This window comes from Cibotium barometz, chromosome 3, assembly GCF_041138505.1.
Source record: "Cibotium barometz isolate CiBa-2024 chromosome 3, ASM4113850v1, whole genome shotgun sequence".
NCBI classification, from domain to species: Eukaryota; Viridiplantae; Streptophyta; class Polypodiopsida; order Cyatheales; family Cibotiaceae; genus Cibotium; species Cibotium barometz.
The window spans coordinates 22,140,107-22,158,761 of NC_141048.1; the positions used below are offsets into that span (position 1 = coordinate 22,140,107).

The window sequence follows — 18,655 nt, forward strand, 5'->3', positions numbered from 1 at the left end:
CAATAGCTGAAATGACAAGTGTGAGGCCACTTGTCTCACTTTGATCCATTTTCTAACAAGTGTCAGGCCACTTGTCTCACTTTGGTCCACTTTCTTGCCACATGTCCCAATCTAAGAGATGGGTCCTTCCATAAACTTTATCAATATCCCAACTGGTAGACATTCAGTCATAGGCACTTTGCCAACTCTTGGCATCTGCTCAATCCCAGATGTAATAACGTGAACATAATTTCCATCGGAGTCCGGCCAAAAATAGCAACTCTTCTAAATTTTAGGAGTGTGGTCCTTTGTATTCTAGGATAATCCCCCATTCCCAAAGCTTGTACTTTCCAAATATTTAGGCATCTTGGAGGCTAGTGACAGTATGGAATATGCGTGGTTTTACTGCGTGTGTTGTCCATGGGACCGGGGATGCCTGGGCCCTGGGTACCCCTGTGGACATGTGTGGTGCACACCTATTTGGGACTAATAGGTGGTTGTATGGGTGTGTAGGTGGTAAATGTATTTTCCAGTTTTAATTTATTATTTTAAGTCATGTAACTAAGGTTCATGAAGACAGATGAACATATCAGCGGGGTTGGAGATGTCCTAGGATAAGACCAAATCACCTTGTTGGGCACTATGATGGGGGGGGGGGACTACCATCTAGAAGGGTCACAGGACATGGGTACCCAAATTGTGCATGGAATTATCAAGTTTGGGCCATTTAAGAGAGAAAAAGCAGTTATAAGTGACTTTCAGCTATTTTTGGCAGTTTTATTAAAAAAAGAGCTCTATCTTTAGTGAAAAAGCAGATCGCGACTCATCGCGTGGAGTTTTTTACGACAGAAGGACTCGTAGAAATACCTCATTTTGTGTGCCCGTTGATCACGACCCTTTTCTGGCAGGTAGGTATGTTAGGGTTTTACCCCCCTTCTGAAGCTGTTCGTGCAGTCAGAATCTTCATAAGAGCTTTGTATCTGCCGTTCGGTCATCCTTGCTTGGTGTTTTTGTTGGTTGTTGGAACTATTATGCTTTTTGGCACTTCTCTGCATGCAGGTGCTTGCTACAGAGCTGATCGCTTGCTGATTTTCTGGTCATAACAGCTGTTTGGCACGTTTTCAGGTGTTCTCTCTCTCTTCCACACATAGGCTAGGTTTTGCTGAGTGAAAGCACATGGGCAGGGCCTTTTTCTTGGATTTAGAGAGGGCTGGAAACAGGTTTTCAGGGCTGGACATTACCTTTCATCGCGAATAAAGTGTCCGACTCAAAGGTATTTGGGGTGTCTGTGGTGCCTTCTAGGTGTCCCATGCATAGCAGATGCCACAGGACTGTTTTGTCGCGAAGGTCTTGCTTTTCAGGTGAAGATTGAAGATCGAGGGTTCTACTCCGACAGGGGCCATCTACAGGGTTGACATAACTCACACACGAGGCGAGGTTCGACCTGTACGACCTTTTGGTGAGAGAGTAACGACTGTGAAGACCGGTCTGGACTGTTTGCTTTTGTTTTTTTCATTGATGTATTGGAAGAATTTGGTGCATGGATCTTGTGGTAGCATATGCCACTTGGAGGCCAAGGACATGACATGATTATTTTTGGAATCTGTGGTCTGTATAGACACTGTAGTGCAGGGGCGTTGATTCATGGTCTGTATAGGTGCTTGTGCCCTGGGGCCAATACTTATTCATGGTCTGTTCAGGTGTTCCTACCTGGGGCCTGTACATATCTTTGGTTTGGACAGGTATTTATACCTGGGGCCTATAATGGATTTTTGGACTACAAATGAGTTGATGGGGAATTCTTCCAATCTTCAATTCATCCATGTGCATCAATGATTTTATTTGACTTTGCGTGACTTGTTTTGACTGTATGGACATTGCCTGGTTTTACTGTGTGTGTTGTCCATGGGGCAGGGACGCCTGGGTACCCTTGTGGACGCGTGTGGTGCACACCTGTTTGGGACTTATATGTGGTCTTATGGGTTTTGTAGGTGGTAAGAGTATTTTCGAGTTTAAATTTATTATTCTAAGCTAGGTTACTAAGGTTCATGAAAATAGATTCACACACCTGTGGGGCTGGAGATGTCCCAAGAGCAGCCGAAATCAGCCTGTTGGGCACTATGATTAAGGGGGCCTACCATCTGGAAGGGTCACAGGACACGGACACCCAGATTGTGTGTGGAATTATCAAGTTTGGGTCGTTTAAGAGAAAAAGCAGATATAAGTGACTTTCAGCTATTTTTGGCAGTTTTATTTAAAAAAAGAGTTCTATCTTCAGTGAAAAAGTAGATCGTGACTCATCGCGTGGAGTTTTTCCAGGACAGAAGAACTTGCAGAAATACCTCGTTTTGTGTTCCCGTTGATCACGACCCTTTTTTTGGCAGGTAGGTATGTTGGGTTTTTTTTTTCCGAGAAAAAGATCCTCAATTAGTTAAAAAAAACAACCACAAAGGGCTAAGGACAACCACAAAGGGCTAAATACAAACTCGCCTCATAGAAGGGCGATAAACAAGTGATCATAAGGGGAAGAGATGCTTCTCCTCCGGCTGGCCGCTCTATGAGGAGAAGGCTATCTCATACAGGGGAGGGGGGGGCGGGGGGGGGGGGGGGGGGGACAACCACACAGGTGGTCTGTAATGCCAAATGGGGTCACTGCCTCTATCTGTGAGGAAAGGGCCAGGCCTCCAAAATCTCAAGAAGGCTTCCCGCCGACCGCTGCCGCATGCGATCAGAACCTCCTTGCAGCTTCCTCCACTAATCGTGGAGGGTGTGAATGATGTTGAGCCATATGCTCCTGATGATCTCAGTCGGCGGAGTGTGGGTACCATCGATGGCCTCGCGACATCTAGCACGCCAGATGTGCCAGGTTGCTTTGCTACTGCAAATCTCCCATCATTGGCATGAGCCTGGTCGCTAGACACGTGCAGGTGGGGCTGTGACTCTAGTACTACTGCAATACGACGGTGGGAGACTTGAAGGGCAAGGCCTCCCCCATCCTCCTCGTAAGTCCTAACCACTCTAGCCTCGGTGGCCCAAGCAACAATACCCCAAGTGATGATCTTGGTTGATGCCCTATCCATAGCGAAGATGCGGAGAATCCATTGCCGAATCTGCTGAGCCTTCGGGCAATCCCAAAGGCAATGTAGCTGAGACTCTTGAGGGTGGCCGCACCTCGGGACAAGCTGTTGTTTGACCTCCGATTGCCAGCCAAGTACCCACTGCCAGACTCCTGTGTGCCGTCAGCCAAAAGAAGAGAGTGATCTTCCTCGGCCGAAAGCTGTCCCAAAGCCTCTTCCAGAAATCTGAAAGAAAGCGTTGTGATAGGCCCTGAGACTGCCAGTGTGCTGCTGTTGCCGGTGTGCCATCTATCTCTGGCATCTGGATCTTGCGGCCGAACCGTGCTGTATATGCAAAGAAAGGGGCATCCAGAGTCTCCACCCGATCTGTGGGGTCATGCCAAGTCCACTCTCCAGGGTCCCACTGCAACCACATGAGAGGTCAGCACTCCTAAATCCATAACCGCCAAAATCTCTCCCTCTGGTGACCTTGGCCGGTGTTGGATATATGTGCCATGCCTATGCCCGAAAACCAATCACCCTCACCCTCTGCAAGGTGCAGTCTTTGAAATCCTCCAAGGGGTGCTCTGATCTCTCTAATCTGCCATGTGCTCCAATAGAAAAAGTGAGCAGACCACTATCCACATTTGCTCCATGGACCGCCACGAGGATATTGTGTCTGGTGAACACACCTAGCTACACTGGGGGGGGGGGTCGGGTCTGGAATAGGAGTCAGCCACTTCAGAGGAATAGCTGAGTTAATGTCGATGATGAGCTTGTCTCTACCCTGGATCCCTGTCAGGCCTCTCTCCTGCTCCTCCTGAGGTAGCTGCCTGTGTGCAACCCAATCTCCAAGAGACCCGTCTGGTCCCATGCTCAAGGCGCCCCAAGATATGTGCGGTCGGGCCCCTAGCATGTGGCCTATGTGTAAACGGATCAGGGGGTTCGAGATCAAAGGCTGTCGAAGCTGCTGCTCTAAGGCCACTGGAACAATCTGTCTGAGGGCTGGCCTGAGGTGATCCCAAGCATGAAGTAGAATGGCTGCGAATCTTTCCTCAAGGGCAAGACTAAAACCATGGGCTCTCGCAACTCTGTGGAGATCCATCTAGTGCTCTGCTGCCATGGGCCTCCAAGGCTCGGAGTGCGGGCTGAAATCCGGGCCAAGAGGAAATCCTTCCAAGGCTCACCACCGGGTAGGAGCCCTCTGACAATCAACTTGCCTAGCAGGGCACGACTCTGTATAGCTGGATCAATGAGGCCGAGCTCCCCTCTGATACATGGATGAATGATCACCCTCCATGCCACCTTGGCCCTGGCTGGCCTCCCATCACTTCCGGACCACAAGAAGTTCTGGATCAAACGTTGTACCTGGCCAATACAAGCTCGAGAAAAGGCCCAACAGGAGGTGATGTATCACATGGTGGCAAGCAGTACCTGGTTCGCCACCACCACTCTGCCGGCTAGGGATAGCCTCGCTGAGCTCCAGTATCGAAGCTTCTTCCGAATACTCAGAAGAAGCGGAGTGAGGTGCTGCGCAGGGGAGATATCAATGCCAACCTGGCAATCGGGGTATCGAACTGCAGTCCCCCCTCGGGATCCACTGGAAAGCCTCAACTAGTCGCCAAGTCGGGGTGGGTGGTGAGGCATGACTTTTGCCAGTTGATCTGTGCTCCTGATGCACGGCATAAAATCTCTATCGTCTCTGCAAATCTCTGGAGATTCCCAACATCTCCAGCAAGGTATGCTGCTGTGTGACGTGTCGTCTGCAAACTCTGAGTCCAGCAGCTCCTCTTGCATGCGGAGGGGAAGGTGCAATCCCTGAAGTCCGATCTCCTGGGCGGAGAGAAAACTACTCCTGGACAGCCCTGTCGAACCGAGCGAGAAAGGGGGAATCTGTCGCCTCAGGCTCCTTGAATGATAACCTGGCTGTGAGATGCTGAATAAAGTCCTGAGACTCCACGAATCCACTCCATGGGGAATCCCATCCGGCTCATAGTGCCCTCTAGAAAGCTCCAATCCACCTTGTCATAAGCTTTCTCAAAGTCTAGGAGTAGCACAATGAGGTCTTGTTGTCGCATCCTGGCCAAAGCTCTCGCCTCCCAAAAGGTAAAGATGTTGTCTAGAATTCTCCAATCCTGAACAAAACCAGTCTGAGTGTCATGGAGGGGAAGGCTGAAGTCACCTGCTGATGGCCCTGGCCAAAATCTTGTAGGCCGTCCCTAGAAGGGTGATGGGTCTCCATTGTTGGATCTCCAATCTATCACCACCCTCCTTGGGAATCAAATGTATCAAGCCCTTTGTGAGCCTCTCTGGCATGGCACCTATGAGCATAATCTCATTGAAGGCAGCGCGAAGGCCACCTTCCATGAGGTCCCTATGGCGAAGAAAGAAAGAAACAAGAAGCCCATCTGCCCCCGGGCATTTGCCCTTGGGTAATGCCTTCACCGCCTTCGCTAGCTCCTCTGTAGTGAAAGGGGTCAATAAGAAAGACTGAAGAGAGGGGGGAACCGCCTCTCTCGTGTGCCTCGAAACTCTCTTGCGCGCATCTATCACCGGGGGCAGGGGGGGGGGGGGGAGGGGGGGATAACGAGGCACCAGCAAGAAGAGATCGGAAGAAATCCATGGCGATGGGCCATGGCTCTCACCTGCGCGGGGGGATCAGAAACAGTAGCTCCATCCTGGCCACGTAGCCTGCGAACACCGTCTCTCCTCCTGTGTGGGCTGGCTATTTCAAAGAAGTCTCCAGTAACTCTATCACCGGCCTGAGTCCAAAATGAAGCTCTGGGATGGTATCTATACTCCACCCTCCTCTCCTCAATGGACCGAATCTCCGTGCAGGCCGCAGCGATCTGACTCTCAATCCACGGGCTGTCTGGGGAACTCTCTTGAAGACACTGTAAAGAGACTAGGCCCCTCCTCAGACTTCTCTCCTGCTCCGGAAATCCCTCCAATCTACTCTGGGTTGCCTCTTGTAAGAAAATACTAACCTCCCCAAGGCCATCATCCAAAGTGCACGCTGCAGATCCTGAGGAAAAGTCCAGTCCCGCCCATATCTGCTCAATTCGGCTACAAATCTTGGGGTCATGAATGAGGCTGGAGCTCGCATGTTTGTCATGCCTCCATGGGTCCTCTAGGGACAAAATAACTGGGGCAACGACGACTATTCAAGCCGCAAAACAACACCTCACGGGTAGGAATGCAGGGTTTTGAACCGTATACATCTTGCACGTCAAGCACGTGCTCTACCAAATGAGTCTCTATCTCTCAACCTCCCCGCCATCTCCAACTCTCTCGTTGCTACTCCATCGACACTGTTGAAGGACACAAGCACGCGCAGTTGTGCTAGAGACGTCATCTCGCCCGCAACACACACTTTATCAACATTGGCCGCATAGTCACAAGAAACGTTTTGAGGCTTTTTTCGTTTCGAGGTTTTTGGGGTTTTGTTTCGAAAGGTTTTGTTCCTCGGCTAAGAAACCGTGAGGTTTCGAAAAATCAATAATTTCATAAAGTATAAATACTTAAAGAACTTATAGTGGCCATCTAAAAAAAAGTGTAATGATAAAAAAATGGTCTCTTCTCACACATCTCGGGGAATCATCGTTATTTTGGTGAGACATTATGGCAATTTTGCTTGATTAGATGTCACAAGTGGTTCAATCAAGGACTCTTAAGAAATTGAAGAAGAGAAGATAGAAATTGGGAAAGATTTAAGACTTTGACGGAAGAAAAAGGGGAAAGAAGAGAGGAGAAGAAGAGAAAAGGAGAAGAAGAGCAACGGAGAAGAAGAGAGAAGAAGAAGAGAGTGAAGGAAGGAGGAGTAGAGGTGAAAGAAGTAGCAGAAGATGGAAGAGCGAAGGAGGGAGGGAGGAGAAGAAGAGGGAAGAAAGGTGATGAGGAAGATATGGAAGAAACACAAAAACAAAAATCCTAGAAAAATCAGGGGACGAAAAAAAAACAAAACTTGAAATTTGGGCGAAACTACCGTACACTGGAGAGGTTTTGAGGTTTCTAAATGTTGGGGTAAAGGCATTATGCCCACCCTTGTAGTGTGTACAAGCCCATAAGTTATAGTACATAGTACACTTAGTACTTTTAATGTACTAAGTGCACTATGTGTACTAGTGCAATATACATGTGTGATAGGGGAGTCACACAACTCAATTCCCATTGAGTTGACTTATCCCCACAACTCTCTCTCTCCTTCTTCTCTCTGTGTATGTCTCCCACATGAAAACCTAACCCTAATTCTATCTCCCTTCAACTGGTACCAGAGCAAAGGTTCAGAGGGTATCCACAGGCCCCACAGCTGTAAAGCACATTCCTTTCGCACATTTCTGAGATGCAGAAGTTCCAGCCGGGAAGAAACCCCAGTGAATCGAGAAGCCCACAAATCACAACGTAATCAGGGTTCCAAATCGTGACGCTTAACGGTTGATGATGGTGATGGGGATGATGCCTTGAGCTTCTTCTGCGTTTTCTGCAAGAGGTCAGCAGATTTCTGTGAGACGTGCAGTGAGTGTGCGTGCAGTGAGTGAGTGAGGCCGGAGGAGTTCAGCGGCATACCCATTCGCACGTAGCAAGGCGTCGAGCGTTAGCCACAAGGCGTCAACAAACGGCGTTACGTGAGAGCCATCGCGTGTAGCGCTGGCCAAGGCGTAACAAAGCTTACTGTCCACGTGGAGCTTTTCGTGCATAGCAGGAGGAGTTGGGCGCCGTGCGTGACAGGCTCCGTTCCAATCGGTAGCTGCAGCTCGTCACGGAACCGTGCATCCATTCGTGCTTCCCCGTGGCACCGTGTAACGTTGGCTCTGGTTGTCTCGCTTCTTTAGCCTACACGCTGTGTATCGGCCATCGCTGCCTGCTGAGGCAGCTTTACCTGGCCACCTACACGTCGCCGCTGCCTGGTGGGGTGAGAGAGGCCGCCTACACGCTGCCCTGCAATACTGAATGCAGCCGAGAAGCTGGGCGTAGAGGAGTCCTTCACCAGAACAGCAGCAGCATCATCACCCCCTTTTCTTGCAACAAAAAGAAAAATAAAAAATTCAGAGGTACATGCTTCAAATTTTTTTTTTTTGGGATTTGCAATTGAGCAGATACAATCATCATTTGGACAGCTAGGAGAGCATTTATTGCTACTGTACCTGTCGGTACAGATTTGGTACAGCTTTGTACAAGTTTTGGCATGGTTGCACATTGATTTGAGTGAACAAAAGGCTCAATTTCAGTTGCTGTACTTGCCGGTACAGGTATGGTACATCATTGGTAAGCACTTAGTACTGCTGTACAGTACTTTGGAAGGGGAACAGAGCACATTTAAGGTGCTGTCCTAAATCTGCACAACCAGATTTTGGTGATTTCATTACATACAGTGGGAGTAGAGTTGCATTTGTGCTTCCGCAGCGGGAGATAAACTTTGGGAGAACAACTGTAAGCACTTTGTGTGCTTTTGGTGGAGTGTTTGCACATTTTGCAGGGAGTCAGGCATTGACAGGTTGCATATTGCTATGGCAACCACAGGTGAGAGCTCTTCATTGCTTCACATCAAGAAGCTTGAAGGCTCAAATAACTATGATATTTGGCAAAGCCAGTGCTATAATGTGTTGCTCCAGAAGAAGCAGCACAAGCCTATCAAAGAAAGGGGTGTAATGCCCGCTTCTCTTACTGCTGAAGAGTGGGAAGATATGGATGAGCTAGCAAGATCCACCATCATGTTCTCTATGTCAAACACTTTACTTTTCAGCATTCGTGAAGAGAAGATAGCTTGGGGAATGTGGCAGAGATTGCAGGACTTGTATGCCCAGCAAAGTGCCTCAAGCAAAGTGTATTGGTTGAAGAAACTCATAGGTCTTCAAATGAAGGAAGGGGCGTCTATGGCAGCCCATCTAAATGAGTTTAATGGTATTGTCAGCCAAGTTATTAATCAAAAGTTAGCAATGGACGATGAGTTCAAAGCCACTTTTCTCTTATGCACTTTGCCAGAGAGTTGGGACACATTCAGGACAGCCACTAGCAATTCGAATGCTATGCTGTCATATGCAGATGTGGAAGGTGCTCTTCTTCAAGAAGAGATGAACAGGAAGAACAATTCCGTTGGAAAGTCCAATGTAATGAATGCACGTGGCAGATCCCAGCAAAGGGGTAAAAGCCAAGAACGGGGAAGGAGCAAGTCTCGCTCCAAAAAGGACTTGGAATGCCATTATTGTGGCAAAAAGGGACACATCAAAAAGCAATGCTACAAATGGAAAAATGATCAAAAGGAAAAGGGAAAAGGCAAAGACAAAGACAAAGATGAAGACAAAGATGTAAAGCCAAAGGGCAAAAGTGGAGTCAAGATTGAAGAAATCAATGTGTCACATGCAGGTGACAGTGAGGATGAGGTCCTATTCACGTCTTCACTTGATGCCCATTCACTTCTTACAGGAGATGGTCATGGTATGCACTCATGGATCATTGATTCAGGTGCCTCCTTTCATGTCACAGGTTGCAGAGACTTATTTGTCAGGTATACTGCTGGCAATGAAGGAGTAGTTTATTTGGGTGACAACCATGCATGCAAGATTCTTGGCAGAGGTGATGTGAGGCTTGTGTTTTCAGATGGCTCACAGCTTATGCTCCATGATGTCAGGCATGTGCCTGAGATCAAGAAGAACCTGCTTTCTACTGGACAGCTTGATGATGCTGATTATGTTACCACATTTGGTAGTGGAAAGTGGAAGATTAGTAAGGGCTCACTGGTTGTTGCCAGAGGCTCTAAGGTGGACACTCTTTACTTCATGCATGCTGGTGTTTGTCACCATGCTAATGTAAATGCAACCGAGCTGCCGGAAATCTCTATGTGGCATAGTCGGTTGGGACACATGAGTGTCAAAGGAATGGAGCTATTGTCTCGTTTTGGTTACTTGCCTTCTCTAAAGTTCTCAATTTTTCAGTTTTGTGAGCATTGTATATATGGCAGGCAACTCCAGTGCCCCCACAAGAAATCTCTTGGACAGAAAGATGCTCAGTTAGAGCTTGTGCATACAGGTGTATGTGAGATGCCTCAGCTTTCTTTAGGAGGGGCAAAATATTTTGTGTCTTTTATAGATGATGCCACACGCAAGGTGTGGGTTTATCCTCTTCGTTTGAAGAGTGATACATTCTCTGTGTTTCAGAAGTTTGTTGCTCTTGTTGAGAATCAAACTGGCAAAACACTGTAGGCTTTGCGTTCTGACAATGGTGGAGAGTATATGTCCAAACAGTTTCAGGACTTTTGTGATGCTAAAGGCATCAAGAGGGAGCTCTCTACTCCTTATGACCCTCCATAAAACGGGACAGCAGAGAGGATGAACAGGACCATTCAGGAGAAGGTCCATTCTATGTTGTCACATGCTGCGTTACCTCATGGTTTTTGGGCTGAAGCTGTTATGACAGCCGTTCATCTTATAAACAGGTCACCTAACACGAGGCTTGGTGGGAAAGTGCCAGAGGAAGTATGGACACGGAAGCCTCCGTCATACAAGCACTTGAGAGTGTTTGGTTGCGTTGCGTACGTGCACATATGCAGGGAAATGCGCACCAAACTTGATCCTAAGTCTCACAAATGCATATTCCTAGGATATGGTAACAGAGGTGAAATGGGGTATAGACTTTGGGATCCCGTGAATAGAAAGATTATACGCAGCAATGATGTCATTTTTGATGAAACATGCATGTATAAGGAGCCTGCAAGGCAACAGGAGCCTGGCAGAGTCATCTTTGATGATGATGGACATCATGGACAACAACCAAGGGCTGTAAATCAGCCATTACAGCAGCAAAACCAGCCCTTAAATGGTGCTGAAAGTGGTCCAAATGGACAGCCAGAGATGGCAGAAGATATCCCTATGGATATACCACAGTTAGAGGAGATACCGGGCATGATCTTTCAACCATATGGCATGGAACAGGAGCCACCAATAGGTGATATGCAGGCTGGACAGCAACCTGCAAATGATGGTCATTGGGTACGGAGGTCCACAAGACCCTCCAGAGCCCCTGACAGGTTTGTTCCAGGAGTTGACTACTTGATGTTTACTGACTGTGAGATGGCAGAAGATATCCCTATGGATATACCACAGTTAGAGGAGATACCGGGCATGATCTTTCAACCATATGGCATGGAACAGGAGCCACCAATAGGTGATATACAGGCTGGACAACAACCTGCAAATGATGGTCATTGGGTATGGAGGTCCACAAGACCCTCCAGAGCCCCTGACAGGTTTGTTCCAGGGGTTAACTACTTGATGCTTACTGACTCATGTTATAAGGAGGCTTTACAGAGGGCAGACAAGGCTCTTTGGGAGCGTGCCATGAAGTCAGAGATGGATTCTCTGCACAAAAATGGAACATGGAAGTTGGTGCATTTGCCTACAGGCAAGAAGGTTTTGCCATGCAAGTGGGTTTACAGGCTCAAAGTTGCACTAGATGCAAAGCCAAGATACAAAGCCAGGTTAGTGGCTAAGGGCTTCAAGCAGGAAAATATGGTGTGGACTTTGATGAGATCTTCTCTCCAGTGGTCAAAATGACCACACTTAGAGCTGTATTAGCTTTGGTTGCTCATGATGATCTGGATTTGATTCAGATTGATGTGAAGACTGCTTTTCTTCACGGTGATCTCCATGAGGAGATGTATATGCAATAGCCAGAGGGTTATGCAGTGAATGGAAAGGAGAAGCTTGTATGCAAGCTGAAAAAGAGTCTTTATGGGCTGAAACAGGCACCAAGGGAATGGTATCATAAATTTGATACATTCATGAAATCCCAGAATTTTAGGAGAAGTGACATAGATCACTGCTTATAGTCCAAGAAAACTTTGGATGGCAGTCTATTGATCCTCATCTTGTATGTTGATGATATGTTGATTGCCGGGAAATCTCCTAAAGAGATGGATGCCTTGAAGAAGAGGCTGCATCAGACCTTTGATATGAAGGATTTGGGTGATGCAAATCACATTTTGGGTATGCAAATACTTCGGGACAGAAATCAGCATTTGTTGTATTTGTCTCAGAAGGAATACATTGGCAAAGTTTTGCAGAGGTTCAATATGGAGGGGGGGAAGAAGACTAGTACTCCTTTGCCTCCATATGTGAAACTCAGTGCTATGGACAGCCCACAGTCGGATAGTGACAGGGCTGATATGGCCAAGATTCCGTATGCTTCAGCTTGTGGCAGTCTCATGTATGCCATGGTTGCTACCAGGCCGGACATTGCATTTGCAGTGGGAGTGGTTACTAGATACATGGCCAACCCTGGCAAGAAGCATTGGGAAGCAGTGAAAGGTGTCATGAGATACCTGAAGGGCACACAGGATATGTGCATCTACTTTGGCAAACAGGATGCATTAGTGCATGGTTACACGGATTCGGATTATGCCAGTCATCCAGATAACCGGAAGTCTACTACCGGTTATGTGTTTACATTCACAGGAGGTGCTGTGTCATGGATATCCAGGATGCAGAAGTGCATTGCCTTATCTACTACAGAGGCCGAGTATATTGTAGCCACAGAGGCTTGCAAGGAGGCATTATGGCTATCTCGGTTAGTGGTTGATTTGGGTTATACAGGGGATATTCCATTGTTGCATTGTGACAGTCAGAGTGCCATCCAGCTGGCAAAGAATCCTGTCTTTCATGCAAAGACGAAGCATGTGGATGTGAAGTATCACTTCATCGGAGAGGTGATAGAGAACAAGCAAATTCAGCTTGTTAAGATTCATACGGATGACAACCCGGCTGATCTGTTGACAAAGAGTTTGCCTCCAGAGCGGTTTGCTCATTGCAGACACTTGATGGGCATTGGATGAGGCCAATTTCAGCCTTGATATGGCCTTGTATATTATCATGTACATGCTGATTTTTTCTTTTCCTTTACTTAAGGGCACTTTGCCTTTAAGTGGGAGGTTGTTGGGGTAAAGGCATTATGCCCACCCTTGTAGTGTGTACAAGCCCATAAGTTATAGTACATAGTACACTTAGTACTTTTAATGTACTAAGTGCACTATGTGTACTAGTGCAATATACATGTGTGATAGGGGAGTCACACAACTCAATTTCCATTGAGTTGACTTATCCCCACAACTCTCTCTCTCTCCTTCTTCTCTCTGTGTATGTCTCCCACATGAAAACCTAACCCTAATTCTATCTCCCTTCACTAAAAACCGTTTTGAGGTTTCGAGGTTTCGAAAGCTAGAAACATGTTTTTTTGTTACTATGATTGGCCGGCACACCTAGGGACCGGGTAGCTAGTTCCTATTTGTTCGCTTTGCATTCTTTATTTATTCTATTTTCGTTGGATATTTAATTTCATATATTCGAATTTCTATTTTTTTTCCCTAAAAATGGCCTCTAGAGGGGGTAGTCCGTTGGTAGTAGGGACTTCGGGGAGTTTTTCTGGCATCTTGTCTCCTATTTCCGGCCTGTTGCAGGCTGAGCTTGGGCGTATGCGCCAAGCCATTGTAGCTTGCCAAACCGACACAGTTTGTCCTTTGTCGGTCTTGCGTGAGCTCGTGGATCCCCTTCCTTATCCTTTCTCCATTGACGACGACGATGTGGGTCTATCCGCAGCGATGGACAATGTAGCCTTAGATTACAACGAGTTTGCAGAGACTGTCAAGGCTGTTGCAGATCCCCCGCGCGCGCGTGTATACATACATACATACATACATGAAAGAAAGAGCATCACAAGTTGTAGCCCCAAAGCACAAACTGTAGAAGGCTGGAAACAGTTGATTATTGCTGAAAATGAGCACGAGGGAAGCCAGTAGGTGCTTACAAGCATGAGAGACTGTTGCTACAGCCAATGATCTCCAACAGATATGCAAGAATGAGATGAAAAGTGAGGGGAAGGGTGAGAACCCTTATATATCCCTCAAGAGAGCTGGTCGCAGGCTGATAGTTGGCCAGTAGCATAAAATTCTTTAAAATGCCTAAAAAATGGTAGAAAAATCCCAAATAATATCTGCTAAATATGCCAATGTAGGGTCTCATAAAATGACCAGTACAAGCATGAGAAAAGGTGATGTAGACCCTCTGTAGATGATATATTCCAACACCTCGTCTTCAGCACCAGAGGGGCGGTCCAATACCAGCACGCTGAAGTAACACCTCCAAAGTAGCTCTCGGAAGTGGTGTGGTGAAGAGATCAGCCACATTGTCCTTGGTAGAACAGTAGCCTGTAGGCCAGCCGAAGAAGTCTCAACTCGATCCAGACGCGTACAAGATGATAACGCACTTCAATATGCTTGGATCTTCCCCGTATCACAGGATTCTGAGCTAGAGCAATAGCACTGGTAGGATTCAGGCCTAGAAGGCCCTGGGGTAGAATTTGGAGAAGGAACAACCGTAGGGAAATCTCTGGAAGCCATGTTTGCTGACAGATAATCCTCCTTTGACTCAGGTAGTCCGCTGACAACCTGCGAAGCACCACCGCTGCTGTGCGTAAGAGTGGAGAAGAAACGGTAGCAAAGAAATCTCCGAGAGCCGTGTCCTCTGACAATAAACCTCCTTTGAAGCAAGAGGGCTGTAAAAAAACAGCAAATAGCCTCCTCTCAAGCTGTGCACAGCAAGAGGAGGAAAGAAGAAAGGGAGGGAGGGTGGGAAAAGTGAAATAGAGAAAGAAGATCTCTCAAGAACCCTGTGCTCAGCACCTAGAAGAGAGCTTGAGACTCCAACAGCAAAAACGCAACAGTCCCAGGTAGGCTACAGATGCATGAAACGCAGCCAGAATGCAGAAACCGCAGCAAAACCTCTGCTCCTAGAGAGAATATGCAGCACTTTCGTGCCTATAGATCATCGTTTGGCTCTGATACCATGAAAGAAAGAGCACCACAGGTTGTAGGCCCAAAGCACAAATTGTAGAAGGTTGGAAACAGTTGATTATTGCTTAAAATGAGCACGAGGGAAGCCCGTAGGTGCTTACAAGCATAAGAGATTGTTGCTACAGCCAATGACCTCCATTAGATATGCAAGAATGAGATGAAAAGTGAGGGGAAGGGTGAGAACCCTTATATATCCCTCAAGAAAGCTGGTCAGCCAGGTGTAGCAGGCCGACAGTTGTCCAATAGCATAAAATGCTATAAAATGCCTAAAAAATGGTAGAAAAATCCCAAATAATATCTGCTAAATATGCCAATGCAGGGTCTCATAAAATGACCAGTACAAGCATGAAAAGAGGTGATGTAGACCCTTTGGAGATGATATATTCCAACAATACATAGAGAGAGAGAGAGAGAGAGAGAGAGAGAGAGAGAGAGAGAGAGAGAGAGAGAGGATATTTACATTCAAATAACAATTTTTGTTGGGAATTGTATGCAGGGATGGCCAATCTCTCCTCCAGATATTGTTGTGGCAACACCGGCTGCATTGTTGAACCATCTATTTGCCTATGATCCCAGACGCAGACGTAGAAATGCATTTGTACGCGATGTAAAATATGTGGTAAGCTATGTCATGCTCCATGAACCTTGACTTCGCAAGCATTGGTACAATGCAATTGCTCATCTTTTACTTGGTCAATGGTCCAAAGGACAGGTGTTTGATGAGGCAGACATGCTTTTATCTGGAGGTTTTGAGAATCAAGTCATGAGACTCCTAAACATGTTCCGATTAGAGGAAAAGCAGCTTGCTAAATCCCAACCAGGGGGGACCACTAGTGAGAGTGCAGACTTTAGGCCTTGGACAGAGTTTGAGCCTGCAGAACCAACTGCAGAAGATGCTGCTGACACTGATGATAGGGAAGAACGCCTTGAGTCAGATGAGGAAGATCAAGAAGCTGAGTCTAGTGATGATGAAGCTGATGAAAGATTGGAACTGAAGAAAAACAAACATAAGGACTGGCTGAGGTCGAGAAAGGTCTATACAAGAAGCAAACAGTACATTTTCGCAGCAGCCACACTTCCAGAGAATGGGAAGAAAACTCCAGGGGCCGTCCTCAAACGTGTCCTTCCAGAAGCGAAATGGGTGAATGGACTTTTTTTGCATCGGCAAAATCCCAGGTTTGTGTGGATAGACAATTTGTTTGTTTAAGCAGCCTATTTTAGATGCAGTAGAGTTTTCTCTCTCTATGAAAAAATTGGATGCCCATTATTACATATGGTGTTCCTGGCGGTGAAATGATGAATGTTTCTGTCCATTCACTCTTATAGATAACACCATATCCTGGACCCATTGAAGTCTCTAAGGTGCCACCTAGGGTGGCCCCGGAGAAAGAGGGTCTTGGACTATCTCCTTCAACTAACTTGCTAGTGAAAGAAGAGGAAGGAGGGAATCCAATGTGGGGTAAATTTTTGAGGCTTTTTGGTCTGGTTTTGGAGCACGTTATGCACTCTTAATGTCTTGAATCTAATACTTATTTTTTTGTATTATACTCTGCAGATTGCGTGAGAATTGGGTGGAGGTTGATGGAACCACACAAATACAAGCTTTACTAAATGCTTTATCTGATGTTCCAAGTTCAAGCAATGAGAGCTTGCCCAGCAAAACTCTAGTGTTTGCTAACAGTGTGGAGGCAGCAGATGCTATTTGTAAGATACTGAGAAGAGCAGAAATTGAGTGTCTATGCTATCATCGAGAGATACCTCCTGAAGAACGCATGGGTAATTTGAAATCTTTTCAAGAGCAAGGTGGTGTTCTGGTTTGTACGGATGCTGCTGCACGTGGCCTTGATATTCACAATGTCAGCCATGTGATTCAGGTACTACTTCTCCTTCAGAAGAATGTGTTCCTCACTGCTTGTATGCTTTGAAGGGGTTTACTCCTACACCACCCATCCAAGGCTTTCTAGGAGAGCTCTGTCTCCTCTTTGGCTAGGATTTATGGTCACACTAATGAGTAGTGCTGTATGGATGCTGTTCGAGTCTCCGTTTTCAGGCTGTGTCATGTTCTTATTGATACTTGTTGGGAGACACTGGTCAGCATCACAGATTTATACATATAGAGAGCCAGATGCACAGAGGTCATGGATAGAACTCAGATTACAATTCTCAAACCCTTTCTTGCATCCGGACTGATAATGTGCATAACTCATGGCCATTTGGAGGTTGATACAGGGTTCCTCCAGATCTGTGATTGCCAAGTGGAAAGACTATCCATTCTTATCTAGTCTTCCTCTGGCTTATCTTGGTATTTTCAGCCACTTACGTGGTTTTCTCAATTCACATGGTGTATTGATTCCTTGGGCTTTGGCTCGTGTTGCGTCTTTCATACTTAATAGAAGTACTGTTCTTGATTAAAAAACATTTTTCAGTGATTTTGCGTGTCTATGTTGTGCAGGCTGAGTTTGCAAAATCAGCTGTTGACTTCCTTCACAGAGTGGGGCGTACTGCCAGAGCTGGACAGGCTGGGACTGTGACAAGCTTGTATACAAAAGCGAACAGACCACTTGTGGAGGCGGTGAAGCAAGCAGAATCTGCGGGTCTTCCTGTGGTATTTTACATTATTTCTGTTTTGGCAGCTTGATCTGTTTCATAATCTTGGTCAGCTGTCTTAATGACCTAAAGTGGGATAGAAGTACTTAGCTTGCTTGGTCTATGTTTAAATAGATAAATGATTATAGCACAATTATCTCCAATTTGCCACTTGTATACTAAAGCCTTTTAAATGAGAATTTCTTCACACACGTATATATGTGCACATGCACGCGCGCGCGCGCACACACACACACACACACACACACACACACACACACATATACATGGATGTGTGTGTTTATATGTATGTATATATCCATATATATACATGTATATATCCATTTATACACATGCATATATGAATATATACATGTATATATATGGATGTATATATATGGATACATACATGTATAGACACATACATACATGTATGTGTCTAAATGCACACACACACACACACTTTTTTTTTTGTGGAATCATTTGTATATTAGATTTACAAGATGACTATCCAAAGTAGATAGTCTCAAAGTACATCAACTGAAGATGTCAATATAAGACAAATATACATCATGATCTATTTGGTCAACCTGCATGCAATCGAAGAAAGATTGATGCAGGGAGTACCGAAAGAAAGAAAAGGCAGAAAAAGCCGCATCACCGAAAACTCCATGGTTGCGAACTTTCCATAGTGTCCATAAAGCCCAGTAGCGCACCCATGAGAAGAAAAGAGTGAATTCTGGTCTGGGCAAATGAAGACCAAATACCCAGAAAAACTTTCCAAATTTCATATTTGGAAATCTAGCCCGCAGAAGCTGGATGATAGGAAGAAAAAACTGACGAGAAGAAGGACAGTTCCAGAAAATATGAATGACTGTCTCTCTGGAAGCAGAGCATCTATGGCAAGTGGATGAGGATATATGTCTGTGTGCTAGAAACTGTCCTGAGGGAATAACAGCCAAAAGAACACGCCACAAAAAAAGCTGTTGTCGAAGAGGAAGCTTTGAATGCCAAAGAGATTGCAATCGTCTTTTCCACCACAAAGACGACCGATGCATATGCCAGAAGAGATTTGCCCGTTTAGAAACCCAAGGCAATGGCAACAAATGTTTATACAGACCAGCAACTGTAATATCAGATAGCCTCAAGGGATGGCATGAAGAATCAAAAGAGGAGATAGTCCAATCCTGTAGGC

General features: G+C 46.1%; 1 protein-coding gene across 7 annotated transcripts in view; it reads left to right on the forward strand.

Annotated features, from left to right (window-relative positions):
• Window positions 1–18,655, forward strand: part of EMB3108 (DEA(D/H)-box RNA helicase family protein) — a 120,265-nt gene that overhangs the window by 64,234 nt on the left and 37,376 nt on the right. For all 7 annotated transcript variants that reach the window (XM_086774634.1, XM_086774592.1, XM_086774644.1 and 4 more), the window contains 4 exons: window positions 15,371–15,493; window positions 15,587–16,050; window positions 16,430–16,748; window positions 17,327–17,479. In XM_086774634.1, the coding sequence (XP_086630760.1) occupies window positions 15,371–15,493; window positions 15,587–16,050; window positions 16,430–16,748; window positions 17,327–17,479 (1,059 nt within the window). The remainder of the gene's footprint in view (window positions 1–15,370; window positions 15,494–15,586; window positions 16,051–16,429; window positions 16,749–17,326; window positions 17,480–18,655) is intronic.